The sequence below is a fragment of the Corvus moneduloides genome, chromosome 4 (genome assembly GCF_009650955.1).
Source record: "Corvus moneduloides isolate bCorMon1 chromosome 4, bCorMon1.pri, whole genome shotgun sequence".
Taxonomy (NCBI): domain Eukaryota; kingdom Metazoa; phylum Chordata; class Aves; order Passeriformes; family Corvidae; genus Corvus; species Corvus moneduloides.
This window is the reverse complement of record NC_045479.1, coordinates 15,951,941-15,965,819: the sequence shown is the minus strand read 5'-3', so window position 1 is coordinate 15,965,819 and position 13,879 is coordinate 15,951,941. Positions and strand designations below refer to the sequence as shown.

General features: G+C 46.8%; 2 protein-coding genes across 9 annotated transcripts in view; both read right to left on the bottom strand.

The window, feature by feature from the left end:
* Window positions 1-1,425, bottom strand: part of DGKI (diacylglycerol kinase iota) — a 211,885-nt gene extending 210,460 nt beyond the window's left edge. For 3 of the 7 annotated variants that reach the window (XM_032105885.1, XM_032105886.1, XM_032105893.1), the window contains exon 1: window positions 1,220-1,341. Coding sequence is in view for 1 of the 7 variants with exons in the window: in XM_032105887.1 (XP_031961778.1) it covers window positions 1,220-1,410 (191 nt within the window). In the remaining 6 variants the exon portion in view is untranslated. Of the gene's footprint in view, window positions 1-1,219 lie in introns of all 7 variants that reach the window. The other 4 variants (XM_032105888.1, XM_032105891.1, XM_032105887.1 and 1 more) reach the window with 3 other exon arrangements.
* Window positions 1,426-7,083: 5,658 nt separating this feature from the next.
* CREB3L2 (cAMP responsive element binding protein 3 like 2) overlaps window positions 7,084-13,879 on the bottom strand; it is a 74,917-nt gene continuing 68,121 nt past the window's right edge. For both annotated transcript variants that reach the window (XM_032105429.1, XM_032105430.1), the window contains exon 12: window positions 7,084-13,799. In XM_032105429.1, coding sequence (XP_031961320.1) covers window positions 13,724-13,799 — 76 coding nt within the window. In that variant the 3' untranslated portion in view covers window positions 7,084-13,723. The remainder of the gene's footprint in view (window positions 13,800-13,879) is intronic.

Below are 13,879 nucleotides of genomic sequence, written 5' to 3'. Positions count from 1 at the left end.
ACACTCACTGCTGGGAAAAGTCTCTCTGCACACATCAAGTATTATATAAAACTTCAGCTACGAAGAGTGTTTAATTACATCATTTTTAAGCCCTGACACCTGCAAAGCTTAGACTCAGACCGGCTCCTAAGTTATCCCAGCTGTAAATTGACAGCACGTTAAGCATCCCCACGGCAGGGGAAATTCTTCAGCTGATTTACCTGGGGCTAGAGACACCCTTTTCCTGCAGAGACAAGTAACAGCTCTGTGTTTTCTATCCTCCCAGCTCAGAGGGCTCATCCCTAAGCACACTAGAACACTAGTTACTGATGGTGTGCTGCCTCCACAGGGGCTCTACAGCTAGAATTAGGTAAGGCTCAAAAACTTTTTGGCATGAAGCGTCTCAGACAGCAATTCGTTTCAGCAGATGCTGGTAATTAACAGCTCCTAGCTGGTAACAGAAGAGCAGACAAGCCCCACCGACGGGTCCTTCACACAGGTGTATTTACAGGAGGAACAAACCCATTTATTTGGCATCAGACCAGTGAGGTAAATGCACGGCCATAAAAACAGAAGACCCTGATTATGAAAGCAACGTCCTGCGCTGGCCATAGCAGGTCATGTGGCACCGGGCAACTGCCCGCTGGTGGCCCTCAGCCCACAGCCACGCGTGGGTTGCTGGGCACAGCAGCCCCCCTATCTTATCAGCCGCTGGGGCTTATGCAACGGCGGCCAGAGCGGGTGGGGAGCAGGCAGGGAGAGGGACACTGCACTCCTGGAGAATTCCCGCAGAGAAACCCCTCCCGGGAGCAGCGGTGCCGCCAGAAAGGCTTTTCCGATCCCCTTAACGAGCGTTCGGAGGCGCCGGGGTCACGGGCGGCTGTGCTTTTACTGAAAAGGGCAAAGCGCACAGGCAGCCCTATTCCCCGGGCAAGATCTCCGACTCTGGCTCGGAGCAACTCTGAAGTTCACCCACATTCCCCGTCACGGTCCCCATCTCCCCTGGCGCTGCCGCGCCGGAGGAGCACCCTAAACCTGACGGCAGCAGCGGGGCTGAGAGCAGGTCGCTCGCTGGCTTAAGGGAAAGCCGATCTGGGAGAGCTCTTTCAGGCTTCAGGATGAAGGAAAAGCCCCTCAGGCTCCAGGGTGCTGCCCTCACACCGCTGCCCGGCCGCGCCGCCGCCGGACCCACCTGCCGCCTCCCCACCCAGCGAGAGGCGCCCGCCCGGCCGGCACCCACCTGTAGGACACCTGCTTCCTGAAGGTGAGGCTCCGCAGCTTCTCCTCCAGCGACTCGTCCGCCGCTGACAGCCCCGGCTCCTCCGGGACCCCGGCGGCGCCCGCCGCCTCCCCGCCACCCTCGGCCCCCCGGCAGCCGCCGCCGCCCGCCGCCCCCGTCTCCTCCCCGCCGGCCGCGGCGGGGGGGTTCATTGCGGCGGGGCAGTGGGGCCGAGAAGGAGGAGGAGGCGGGGGCAGGGGAGGGCCGGCCGGCGGCTGCAGGCGCTGGGGGGCGGCGGCGGCCGGGGGACCGCAGCTCCCGGGGCCGCGGGGCGCGCTGCGAGCCGCGGCGGCTGCAAATGGCAGCGCGACCGCGCAGCATCCATCGGCGGCCGCACTGCAGCGGGGCATTGTGGGAAACTCCTGGCCGGCCACGCCCGCCGCCACGCCCCTCCGGCCGCCGGCCAATGGCCGCGCCGCGCCCCCGCCGCGCCCCCGCGGCCGCGCCCCGCCGCGCCCCGCCCCGCGGCCCCGCCCCAGCGCTCCCGCGGCCGCCCCCGGCCTCAGCCGCGTCCCGCTCCCGCCCGGCTTCGCACTGCGAACGCCTTCGAGAGTGCGCCCAGGTGCCCCGGAGCACCCAGCGGCGCCCTCGTTTTCCTACACCTGCGCTTGCTCGTCTACCAATTGCTTCCAGGTTGTTCCCCAGGTGAGCTCAATTTGGTGCACTCAGAAGCAAAGCACCCAATAGCAGAGACATCTTCTGATAAAGCAGCACGGTGCCCCTTCGTAAAGTTAATTGTACTCCCACCTTGTTTCCTGCTTCTCCATTTTCTTCACTAGGGGATACTACGGAAAACTTCAGAGGAAAGCGTCAGCATGTTTCAGCTGGCAGTGACAAGATTAAAAAGTACAGAAAAGGTCGAGGTCTGTGGCTATACAGAAATTATTGCAGGAATTACACTAATGCGATCCAAAATAGAAAGACATAAAAAAAAAAAAAAAGAGAGAGAAGCATGAACAATAGTGCTCTACAGAGAAGGCAAACCCTACAGGAACAGATTTCACAACCTCCCGTGCTCCACAGATAACTTCCCCACGCAGCCTCGCCTCTTCTTTGTGAACTCTGTGCCACAGCACAGCCAGTGGCTGATTGGAAATCAAACAGGTAATAGCATTACCCTGCTGCCCATGTGCACCAGCATGAAAATGCTGCAACATCTTGAGCACCAATCAGGTTTATGACAGTCAACAGACCCCTGACACCTGACCCTGTCTCCTTCCCAATCCCATTTACAGATTCAGCTTCTCCACGTGTAGCACGTATTGTGTACACATCTTTCACCTCAACTTCAGCACTGACAGGCCCTCCAAGCCAGCCAATTAACATCTTCCCATCCCTCGCTGGCAGTAGCCACCAGCAGCTTGTTGGGTGATGAAAAGTGGCTCTTTTCACTAGAGCATGAGTATTTAAAAGCTGAACTGACCTTCAAAGGAATGTCCTACCCCTATGCATAACCAACACATACATTCCCTGCATGCATATGCGCTTAGCCCAATATATTTTTTCTCCCCCAAGCCTCAGAGTACTTTTAATTACGACTGAAGCACACAGAATAAAGCATAATTAAGCAATGTAGAGCCCTTGGTTATTAGAAGCGAAACTAAAGTTCTTATGCAGAACTGTAAAAGGAAGGTCCGGATCCTCCTCTGAGCTGTGTGCAGAGAGTTCTACAAACCAGCATGGAGCTCTACAGGAACCATTGGTGCCTTTTCCATTGAGAGCTGGGACCTCAACTGGGAAGTCTCCGATTGAACTTCCAGGGAAATCAGCACCCAGTGTTGCTTGTGAAAGCATTCAGTTTAAAAGCATGTGACAAACATTTTTAGCAGAACCAAACTAAACCATCTTGGGGTGGACCTGTCAAAAAGTAGTTCAGAGGCAGCCCAAAAGCCAGCTTAAAGAATGGGGAGTGGCACCGTAAGTCCCTCTCTTATCAGTGCTATTTTTGAGGTTTTGTCATTGGTGAAAACCGTGTGGCCTGTTGCTATGAGGAGATGCCAATGACATGTGCTAAAAAACCTGTAACTGCAAATTAATTTTGCACTCGGAGAGCAGAACACTCTGCATCATCTCACAGCTTTATTCTCTCAGCCTTTGGACCGCATGAGAACAGCTCTGTGGCCTGTGCCCCAGCTAATGGCTCCACCTCCCCCAGAGCATCTGGAGCAAAGCCTAACAACTAATCAGGATTTCCTACCCCCTCTCCAGTGGACATCCATGCAACTGAGCTACCTCCTCCTCCAGCATGAGCCCTCCTGTAGCTCCTGCTTGTCAATAACCCTTTTACCCACATGACCAAATTTACACTCTGCTCCGGGATTACCTATTTTTCCTCTCACTGCTGCAATTTGAATGACTCATTTGCAACATGAAGAGCTAAATTGACTTCCTTTGCCTTTTTCTGAATATGAGCAATTATGAGTCTGAGGCTCGTGAAGGAAAGCCCTGCTCACACAATTACACCTGTGGTGTAGCTGTCAATCCCTGTGCATACAGCAAGGCAGCAACAGCAGAAACTTTGTAGGAGCATCACGTTTGCCCCAAGGTGTGGCTGCAGACATACCACTGGGCCAGGAGGGAAAGGATGAGCACAAAAATAGATTTTTAGCAGGTTTTGCCACTATCCAGGATTATCATGCTAACAAAGATCTGAATTCCCAGGTCTGGGTTCTCATCTCTTAAGTGCTGTCAGGTTAAATGGAGCACCTCGCATCACTCCGTGGTGCCCCCCCTGCTTATCTGGGAGAGCTGACAAGGTTCAGCAGGTGGGGAGCTCTTTTTCCTGGGCGGAAACTTCTCACCATACTGCATGCCATGAATAGCAGGGCGGATGGTGGGAATGAAGGAGGAAATGCAGCGAAAGGAGGGATTTCAGCCTTCTGGAGCAAAGCCAAGGGAAGGTTTATTCCATTACTCACATGCCTGTTAAATCCCATTTTGAACACTCCAGTGTGCACAGACTGTGCGCACTGCAGTAAGTTTTATTCAGAGCGGGAGGGACTGAAAATTCTTCTTCTAATAGAAAAGAGATGGATATATGAAAAAGGGGATTGGGAAGAAAAGGGTGAGGCAACCTTACTTGTTCAGTGTGCCAGGCTAGCCAGTGAGAAGTCAGTCTACTTTAAATGTTCCATATTCCCTAAGTTCATGCAAAATTCATCCCCAGGTCAACCCCCAACATTCAACTTTCAGGAAAAACAAAAAAACATATAAAAGTATATTTATACACATAGACATGTGTATGCCTGTATTTGCATCTCCTTCAATTGTGACGTAAGGTGGCCGGCTTCCCTTTCCAGATCCAGTGTTGACAGACTGGACCCACCCACAAAAACATTCCCTTTTGGTCAACATTTGAAGGTCTAGTGGAGCACTGCTCATCCATTGAGGAACTGAGGGATGTTGAGGCTCAGCGAGGAGGGCCCCACCTCAGCGGAGCAGATCAAACACAGGTTTTTACCAAAGGAGCTTAAAAAAGAGGGCTAACCAGAACTTAAGCATTTCTTTAGACAGGCAAACTGAGACAACCCAACAGTCATGAACTTACTCTACAGCAGTTATCTTCCCTCAGCTCTTCCACAGCAAAGGTACGGGCCAGAATTTGTAATTTCCTCCTTACTAGAGACACACAAAATAGTAATTTTATAGCAGTGTAATAGAACTCATGCAAATACAGCGTAAGATTAATTCAACAATGAAAACTTAAAGAAATCATTCCTAGGGACCATTTGAAGCCCACAAAGAGGCAACAGCAAGAAAACGAGAAATCAAATAAATCACTTCAACTTTTGAGGCACAATCTGGAGGGACACCCAAGCATTAGTATTCATTAGAAAGGAAATATGTTTTTGTTTCAAATTGCTATCTCCTTTGGATCACCTTGCTTTGCTTAATCTCAGTGTGATTTGCAGAGAGGAGGAAACCACCACTGGCTTTGCAGACCAGGAATCTGAAGCATGGAATAAATAGGGCAAGACAAATTCACCAGCATGCCACAAGCATGAGGCCCATGTTTCTAAAAAAATCTTAAAGCAAACAAATCAAGAAAGGGAGCATCAGGAATGAATCTTCCATGAAATACCTTCAAGGGGGGTGAAGTCTATGCTGTTGTAAAATAGGTACAAACAATAGCTAACAGCACAAGGAGAACACTTTCTACCCAAACATGCCATGAGAGGCATCACAATCTGCATTTGGATATCCTTCCTCCTGACCTGCAACAGGAATCAGCCTGAGAAAGGAGTATCAAAATCCAGCCTTGAATTCAAACAGTAAGATGCTTTTCCAAGAACAGCATGTCCCAGAGGTTGATAGGTAGGGAGGCTGACAGCTCATCACACAGCATTTCCCCATTGTGTGTGGGTTTCTTTTTTAATCACAGACTCCCTGCCTGCAGCATCACCTGCTGTGTGATGCTTTAAGGGTCACACGGAGATCCAAGGAGATTCTTAACTGACGGCTAATCACTGGTCTGTGTTTTGTTTGCTTGGAAGAACTGAGCTGAGGGTAACTTTCCCAATCAGTCACAGTCTAACGATTTTCCTCTAAAAATGCTATACATGCTTGATGCTGCAAACAAGTGCCCTGGATCAATAGTTCTGGCAAGTGAAATTGCCTGTTTGGAAAGAAAGAGGCATGCAGGTTAGATTCTTGGAGAAGAGCTTCCTTGTTTTTCTTCCTTCACTGCCAATTTCTTCTGCTACTTTAACCTCTTTAAAATCAAGGCATTTCTGAAAATCCGCATCAGCCACAAATTTAGTGCGGGCCATGGTGTTCCAATTTTCGTGGTAGGCTGCCTTCCCCAAACTCTAAAGCAGCCTTCTTTCAGAGGCCTTGCAAAGGAGGCACCAAAGCCATGTCTTGCTCCCATTTTCAGTCAAGCTGGAACTATTACTTTCATGGCTAGTATTTCCTGTGGAAGATAAATTCTTGGTTGCTATTGTGGGGATGATTGGTACACACAGATGAGGTCTCCTTCCTAGTAGAAAACCAGCATTAAACAGATCACTGTAGCATTTGTGATGCCAGCTCTGCGCAGGTAAATTTTCTCATCTGCACTCGGCCATCCATCGTCAAGGTCCCTGGATGACCAGCAAAGCCACAGAGTCCCCAGACTGAAAGCAATCAGGCATTTCTTTTCCATGTCTACTCAAAGTAGCAAGGTCAGATCTGTCCCCTGGCTGAATGCTGGTTTGGGCTGTAGGGTGCAATGCTGGGTGCTCACACAGGCAGAACAGCTTCTTAATTGCTGGAGAAAGCTCCTGAATTATCTCGGGGGTGAGGCAAGCTAAGGAAACGAGCCAAGGCCAGCAGAGGACCAGTCCCCAAAAGCCAAAGCAGAAAGTGCTCTTTTAAGAGTTCACTCCAGTTTAAACAAGCCCAGTGCAAAGCCAGAGCAGGGAAAGGCCTTACCTTGCAGAGGGCTGTTTGGCCCACACAGATCAGCCCCACAGGCCCTGATGTCACTGGATTGAAGCAATGCCCCCTGGAGCATCAGCCTTCCTGGATCCCACTTGTACAGAGAATTTACTGCTAATGGGGCTGTAGCACAGAGTTGCACTGAGTATCAGTATCACCATGAAATGCCCTCGGCCCGCACCTGATTTCCACCCATTACTGAGATATAATTCTCTGCTAATCTCAAAAAGGGAAGGGGCAGCCAGCTTTAGTAAAACCCCACATCATTGTTTTTTACCTTCCTTTTCTATCACCAAATTACCAGGGTTCTGCCATGTTGAAGATGGACACATTGCACACACTGGCACACTCAGGAAAGCCAAGGGCCCAGATTTTTTCCGATCATCAGGAAATCAAACAAGTCATACTTGCTTTTTTCTACAGAAAATATTTATTTGCAAGAAATGAAAAGCATAACATACTTCACTACATACATATTTAGGCTACAAAAGCAGGTAGTCTGTTCTCTCACAGAATCAGGCAGATGATTTAAAAAGGAAAAACAGCAATTTCTTTCCACCCAATGGACATGTTTGCAGTATGAAAATCAGGTGGGACCGCATCCAGATGACAGCACTTGTACAAAAATAGACAGGCCACTGAACACAGACACAGAGTTAAATAGACATGGCAAGAGAATAGAGATATCTGCAGTCAGAAGAGGCCCCAGTGAAGTTTACCAAGGAGTTGCTTTTGCACTAGTATCACTGTGGGGTTGCTTTTGCACTAGTATCACTGTCCCTGTCATCTTAGATAGTTTCAAATGTTTGCACAAACCTATACTGCATTCACATGAACAGAGGGAGAGGGAAAGACCAGCTTAAGTGCCCTAGGGGTGTCACAGCAGAGTGACTTAGTCACAAGGTGCTGTTCTGTATGGTCCAAGGCAATGGAATTGGCCCTGGATATGTATTTCTCTTCAGGGGAGTAACACCAGGTGATTTACCCTTGGAAGGCCTAGTGAACCTCAGGGAAACTGGGATGTACTTGCACCACCCTCTGAGAGGAAACTGCTTCCCCTGGCTGGCATTTCACTGCGCCCAAGGGGTAGTCAGGGCAGCAGTGCTCCCAGGGAAGACCCCAGAAGACCAGCTCAACAAATTGTGTTCCTTGAGCTATCAGTTCCCAGGGGCCACCTTTTAAGGCTAACTTACACCACTAGAGGAAAAAAAAAAAAATTCAAAGCCATAATGCTACAGACCAAAAATGATACCAGAATATAAAATAATTATTTTTTGTACCAAGCTAGAACTGTTCTATAGAAAGGCCAGACAGTCTATGCACACAAAATGACACAGTGCAACAACATTCAGTCGACAGTTAATCACAGGACAGTCTTCAGACAGCAATTCACACAACAGTTTTACGAGTGCTCCGTGATGTGGAATGTGAACAGGTTTCAGAGAGAAATGCCTGGACTTTCTGCTGCACCAAGCCCAAAGTGCCCTGTGTGTTCAGGTAGATGCCTTTATTTAGCAACATGTATTACATTAAGAAAACTCTGTGGTTTTGATACCTTTTGATTATTCACCATGCACACGTGCACAGATTCACACACACACTCGTTCTTGCTAACTGTACAAATGAACAAAGCAAGATGCCATTATATCAGCACCACTGGATTAAAATCTGTCATGGTAAAGTCAGATGTGAGCAGAGTCCTGTTAAAAAAAATGTATTACCTGCCTCTGCTTCCCCCTCTCTCTCTTCCACTCCCTTTACTATGGACTGCTAAGGTTTAAAAAGACTTTTCCTGCTGTTTGGAGGGGAAAGTGGAATATAACACAAAGGTCAGGTATGCATGAACAGGACTACATAGTATTAAAAAGCAAGGGGAATAGGAGTAAAGCTAAACCTAGCAGGTAACTAATGAAAGAGGCTATCACTGCTGATTTATGGAATCAAGAACTAGAAGGTTTCCCTGTGATGTGAGGAGTCCCTTGACCTGCCTTTCTTTCCCCCTTTCTGTAAGACAGGTCTACAGATCCAGCTTTCCCATGTTCTGTTCTCACCTCTTTAGTTGCAGCTCTTGGAGGAAGAATCTGGAGATCGGCTGTAGGGCAGACAAGAGACTACTGCTAATAAAGAATATCCAAACTCCATTCAGCATCAGATCCAAACAGCATCACGAATGAGCTTCCCGCATGATGCACTTTCTCCTACACAGGAATTTGTAGGTAAAGCAGAAAAAGGCCTGACATAAAAATGAGAAAACCAAATTGCAGCTTCCCTCTCAATCCTGGAGTTTCCAATGGATGCTGATCACCTAAGCAATGCAGTACTAATCCGGATCAACCTTCAACAAATTCTCTGAATGCCCAATGTCACTTTATTGGCCATGAGAAAGCTACAAGATGGATTGAATCCTTACATCTTCTTTGAAAAGACCTTACTTAACACATACATCAGTTGATTCCCCTTTGCAACCCCCAAAGCTGTTCAACTTTATCACTAGATAGTGCAAAGCAGCAACACATCATAGCACTGCACTATTATTTAGGCTGGGACAACTTTTGTAGCCACAAAGTACTGACCTATCATTTCACCTTCAGAATACAAAATGTTCCCTTTTTAATTAGTGACTCGAAAAAGAAATATTTTAGTCACCAAGAGTATAAAAATACTCCATATTCCTCTGTTCTTAGCTGCGTGGGTTTTGAACAATGGCCTCTTGGCATTAGCTAGAATCTAGAGCCCAAATACTCAGTGGAAATCCCTCCCAACGTAGCAATTAGCATCATTCACTTACTTGACCTACATTCTAAAAGCGTCTAGACAGAATTCACCACTGATAGTCTGGGGGGATGGGAGTGGAGAAGTGGGTTGGTTTCTTTAGCAGGGAAAAAAGTTTTTAGATTAATTTTTGGTCTATGTTAGAAAAATCAAGAACACATTGAGATATACTGTTACACAGAGAGACGTGGAGGAAGAGGTCCCCTGTCAGTACAAATCAGACCTGCAGCCTCCGAGAGCAGTGTGTGAGAACTATGCTGGTTATATCAGCTGGGATCTGGCCTAAGAACCTCAGCCTAATCCATTAGTCTGTGCTGCTGAAAAATATTGAATGGTACAAACGAAATGAAAGAAGTGCAGCAAAGAACTATAAACAGCCCGGGGGGAAAAGCCCCAACATTATCTACACACTGGTAACAAGGCTAGAAACATCACATGCCCCGTGCTTCAGACTTTTTAAATATACATATATATAAAATAATGCCCTACATTCCTTAATAGCTTATCTCCCTAGAAGCAAAGACCCAACAGATCTAGATGCTTTAAAGCTATAGGCCAAAAGGTAAGTTTACTAGTGTGTATAAAATTGTGCTGATGAGCAACATAACCTTACAGCTGAGGAATCTTAAGTTTATCACTGAAGTCCTCTACTGGAAATGGAAGTTATGTAGCACATAAAGCCTTTGCTTATCCTGTCCATACACACCCGATTCTACAGCACCAAGCCACTGATCACCAGAAAAAGCACACTAGCAGAAGGCTAAGGCTTCAAGTAATAGAGCTGAACTAACTAAAAGCACTTACTGGCATCCTCCCTGAATATGCCTTACTACTCCTGCCCTATGCCCTTAACTCAGAGCACAGAAGCTGCCTCTCCACATGGTCTGCAGTGCACCAACACTCCCACTGAGGTCATCCCTGGATGCTGAGGCTGGCACCTGTGCTGCCTCCTTCATCCCCTGCTAAGTACAAAACACGGGCACAAACTCCCTCTGGAGATTGTGGGGCCCTTGCCACACAACAGCCTGTGAGTAGGTGATGACAGGGGATTCCTTGGCCCCTAGCAGAGAAACCTGTTCCATTAAGGCCCCTGAAGAAAAATGATCACAAACATATCAAAGTGAAGCAAAGCTTTTCCTTATTATAAAGTAACATGTAATACAATAAATCCCCAAGCAATGTGTGTGCTAGGTCAAGAGATTCCCTAAAGGAGTACCTAAAAATAACTTACAGGATTACACAAATTCAGATTATAGCAATAGATTATCAAACACTTACAAGAAATCAGTATGGCCATACTGGCTTGGATGAACTAGTACAGAGGCCTGACCCAGACCATGGGTAGTTTAAAATGCTCAGGATGAAAACATGATTATCTTCCAACCAGATTTGAACCAACATGCCCAAATTAAACAAAAAAAAGGGCAAAGTTTTAATGGTGGCGAGTGCAGTAGGTTTCAGAGAGGAGGAGCCATTTTGGTTGTGCAAAATCATCTATGTTTTAAGAACTGAGAAATAATTCCACTTTGGTTTTCACGCAGTGAAGTTAGCCAGCTGTATCTGAAATGGGAGGTGATCCATTTAGCTGTCAATGGGCAGGAGCTCAGGCTGCACAGTGCAAACTGCAAGACTGGTAAGTGGTGGTGTGCTTCACACCCTGGGCCCCCTTTTGCAAAACATTTAACCACTTGGTTGCCCTCAGAGCAAAGCAAGGGGGTTCTGGAAAAAAAAAGACCGTTTAAAGAATTTTCTAAACTATGACCTTGCCCACTTATGCTGATCAGTCGGGGTCAACCCCAGCTTTCTCCTGTCACTTTGCTGACCTCAAGTGGCTGAGCAATGCAGCCATCCCTTGTGGCACTCACCAGTGATCACTGTGAAGCCTTAAACCATTTAAAAAAAAACCAAACACAAAAGTTGTTAATGGATACTGGAATGATTCAGAGAACCCAGCAGGATCACTGTGAAGAGAAACAGACTTTATGGCAGAGACTGACCCACGCCAAGAAGGGAACTCTTGCAAAATAGACTACAACAGCATTTCTCCTCTCATGGTCACCTCAGGTAAAATATTAAGGCACTTGCATAGACAAATAGGGCATTACCTAGAAAAGCACATCTGTACACCAGAACTCAGTACTAGCTCATGGAGTCAGGCACTTGTTTCACTGTCGCAGATGTGAAACACCTTCTTAAAATGGCACAGAGGGGACTGATCCACAGTCCCCTCCAGTTCACCAAATTCCTTCCATTCATTTCGCTGAATTTTGAGTCAGGCCTGAGGGTGGCAAATAGGATGCCAAAGGAAGAAAGTCTAAGGAGAATGGAGAACAAGAAAGGAGCTGGTGTGACAGCTGCTGTAATAAAATACAAATACAATATTTTACAAAATAGAATAGTTGCAGGAAATATCTACTGTACATAGTAAAAAATTATTTGTAAGGCTAGGTTAGTTTTTCCCTTATTTATCAATAGGAAAAAAGTAAAAGAAAAAAAGAGCTTCAAATCACTTTTTTTTTAAATTGACTTTTTCTGGTAAACTGTAAAGTAGCTATGCTAGCCTGCTGAATTAGGATTTTCACATTAAATCCATCCTCAATGGAGCACGAGTGCCCTTCTGTAGGAACCAGATAAAACCCTGCTCACATTCTGGACTGAGTTCAACCATGCCCCTGCAAGGACAAATTGCAAGAAGCACAGCTCAGGCAAAGGCATGACCAGGGTACTGAGAGAGAGGACGCTTGAAGACAGTAACGATGTGGGACAAGGAGAAAACAAAGCATGGAGAAGAGTACTGGACCGGGATCAGACCTGACTGCTGCTCTTGGCTTTCCCACTGAGCCTGGGCCAGTCAGTTCACCTCCCCATGTGCTCATCTCATTCCTCTTTCAACAGGTCTCTTGCCTACAAAATCAGCTCCTCAGACTAGAGGCTGCCTTGCCATACAGTTAATACAGTATCCACCACCTCTAGGCATGAACCGTGCCTATCTGTACCCAAAGCAGTTGGTCTCAGATCACATCTCTGGAAAAGGAGGTAAGGGGAAAATAAGACACATGGCTTTATATAAGGACAATTCAAGCTTAAGGGGAGGAAATGGATGTTCAGTGATCTTTGTGTGTCCGATTTCAGAGTCTGCCCAGCTCACTTGCAGTGTTAGGAAAGCTCAGTTGTCTTCATTGCAACTGCCTGAACAGAATTTTTCAAAGCTAATAAATACTATTTACAACAGTAACAGGAAGATGGTAAGGAAGGGAAAACAAAACACAAGACAATCTGAGACTGGGTCTAAACAAGAAATTTCATCAACCACCTAGAAGCCAATAAATTAAATCCATATGGTCCTCTCAGGAGGCACTTCTGGTTTAAGCCTTACATTGATTAAGTTTGGGGAAGGAACTGATTTAAGCTAAACAGATTAGCCTTAAGCAGACTAAAGGGCATACGTCTAAAATATTGCATAAATGTAACAAAACCTGCTTTCTAAACAGATTTAGTTGAACTAGTGTAATTCTCCCACACAAAGTGTGATAAGACAGTGACTGATCTTTGCTTAATTTCTCAAGGGTGGAAGCAGGGAAGCCTACCAGGACTGCTTTCAATGCACAGAGAAACCTACCCCGCTAAGTGATGAAGAGGCTGGAGGGGAGAAGAGAAAGAGCCAGGGGAGGACAATTCAGCAGCATCATGGACTAGCCCTCTCCTGCCTGTGCTCTGAACGCAGCAGTGTCAGGGTCTTTTCTTGTCCCTTCAGAAGCAGGCTGCACACGTGCCTCTATCCCCCCAAAAGGCTCAAGTGCTGTAGACCAGTAGGCAGAGCTGTGGTGAGACTCTAAGCACCATCATGCTGCATCTCCTCTCTCTCCCAATTACCTTCTCCCAAGAAACCTATCACCCACATGCTCCCATTGGTTTTGCACAATTCACCCTTCTCCAGAATGTCTTTGTGCTCAGATCAAGCTGTGTGCATGTACAGACACACACACCCACCAGTCACTGGCACACTGCTGGCATCATCTGTTACCATAATTCAATCCTGCCCTTGCAGTATTAGACAGGAAAGGGATAAAAGCAGAGACAGGGACTGTGTGCGACGTGAGGAAGGGAGTTACAAAGACAAGAGATCCCATCTGTAGTCACAGCCTCACCAGTCAATGCAGAAGTTGAACTCCCTCTCTTTTGTACTTTGGTTCACTGAGGATGACAAGTCAGGGGAACTTTGGTTGAAAATATGTGGGAAAGAGGGAAGTCAAGAAAAAAGGCCTTTTTTTATTTTTAAGAGGTGGCATTGACTCTTCTATCTATTTCAATTATCTTCAGTGTTTCATTTCCTTCTAGTTCGGAGTTGACTCTAGGGAACAAAAAAACAAAAGGTTAATGTTAATAGTAATTTTTAAAAGTACATATCCTGCTTGAATTGGCTAATGCTAA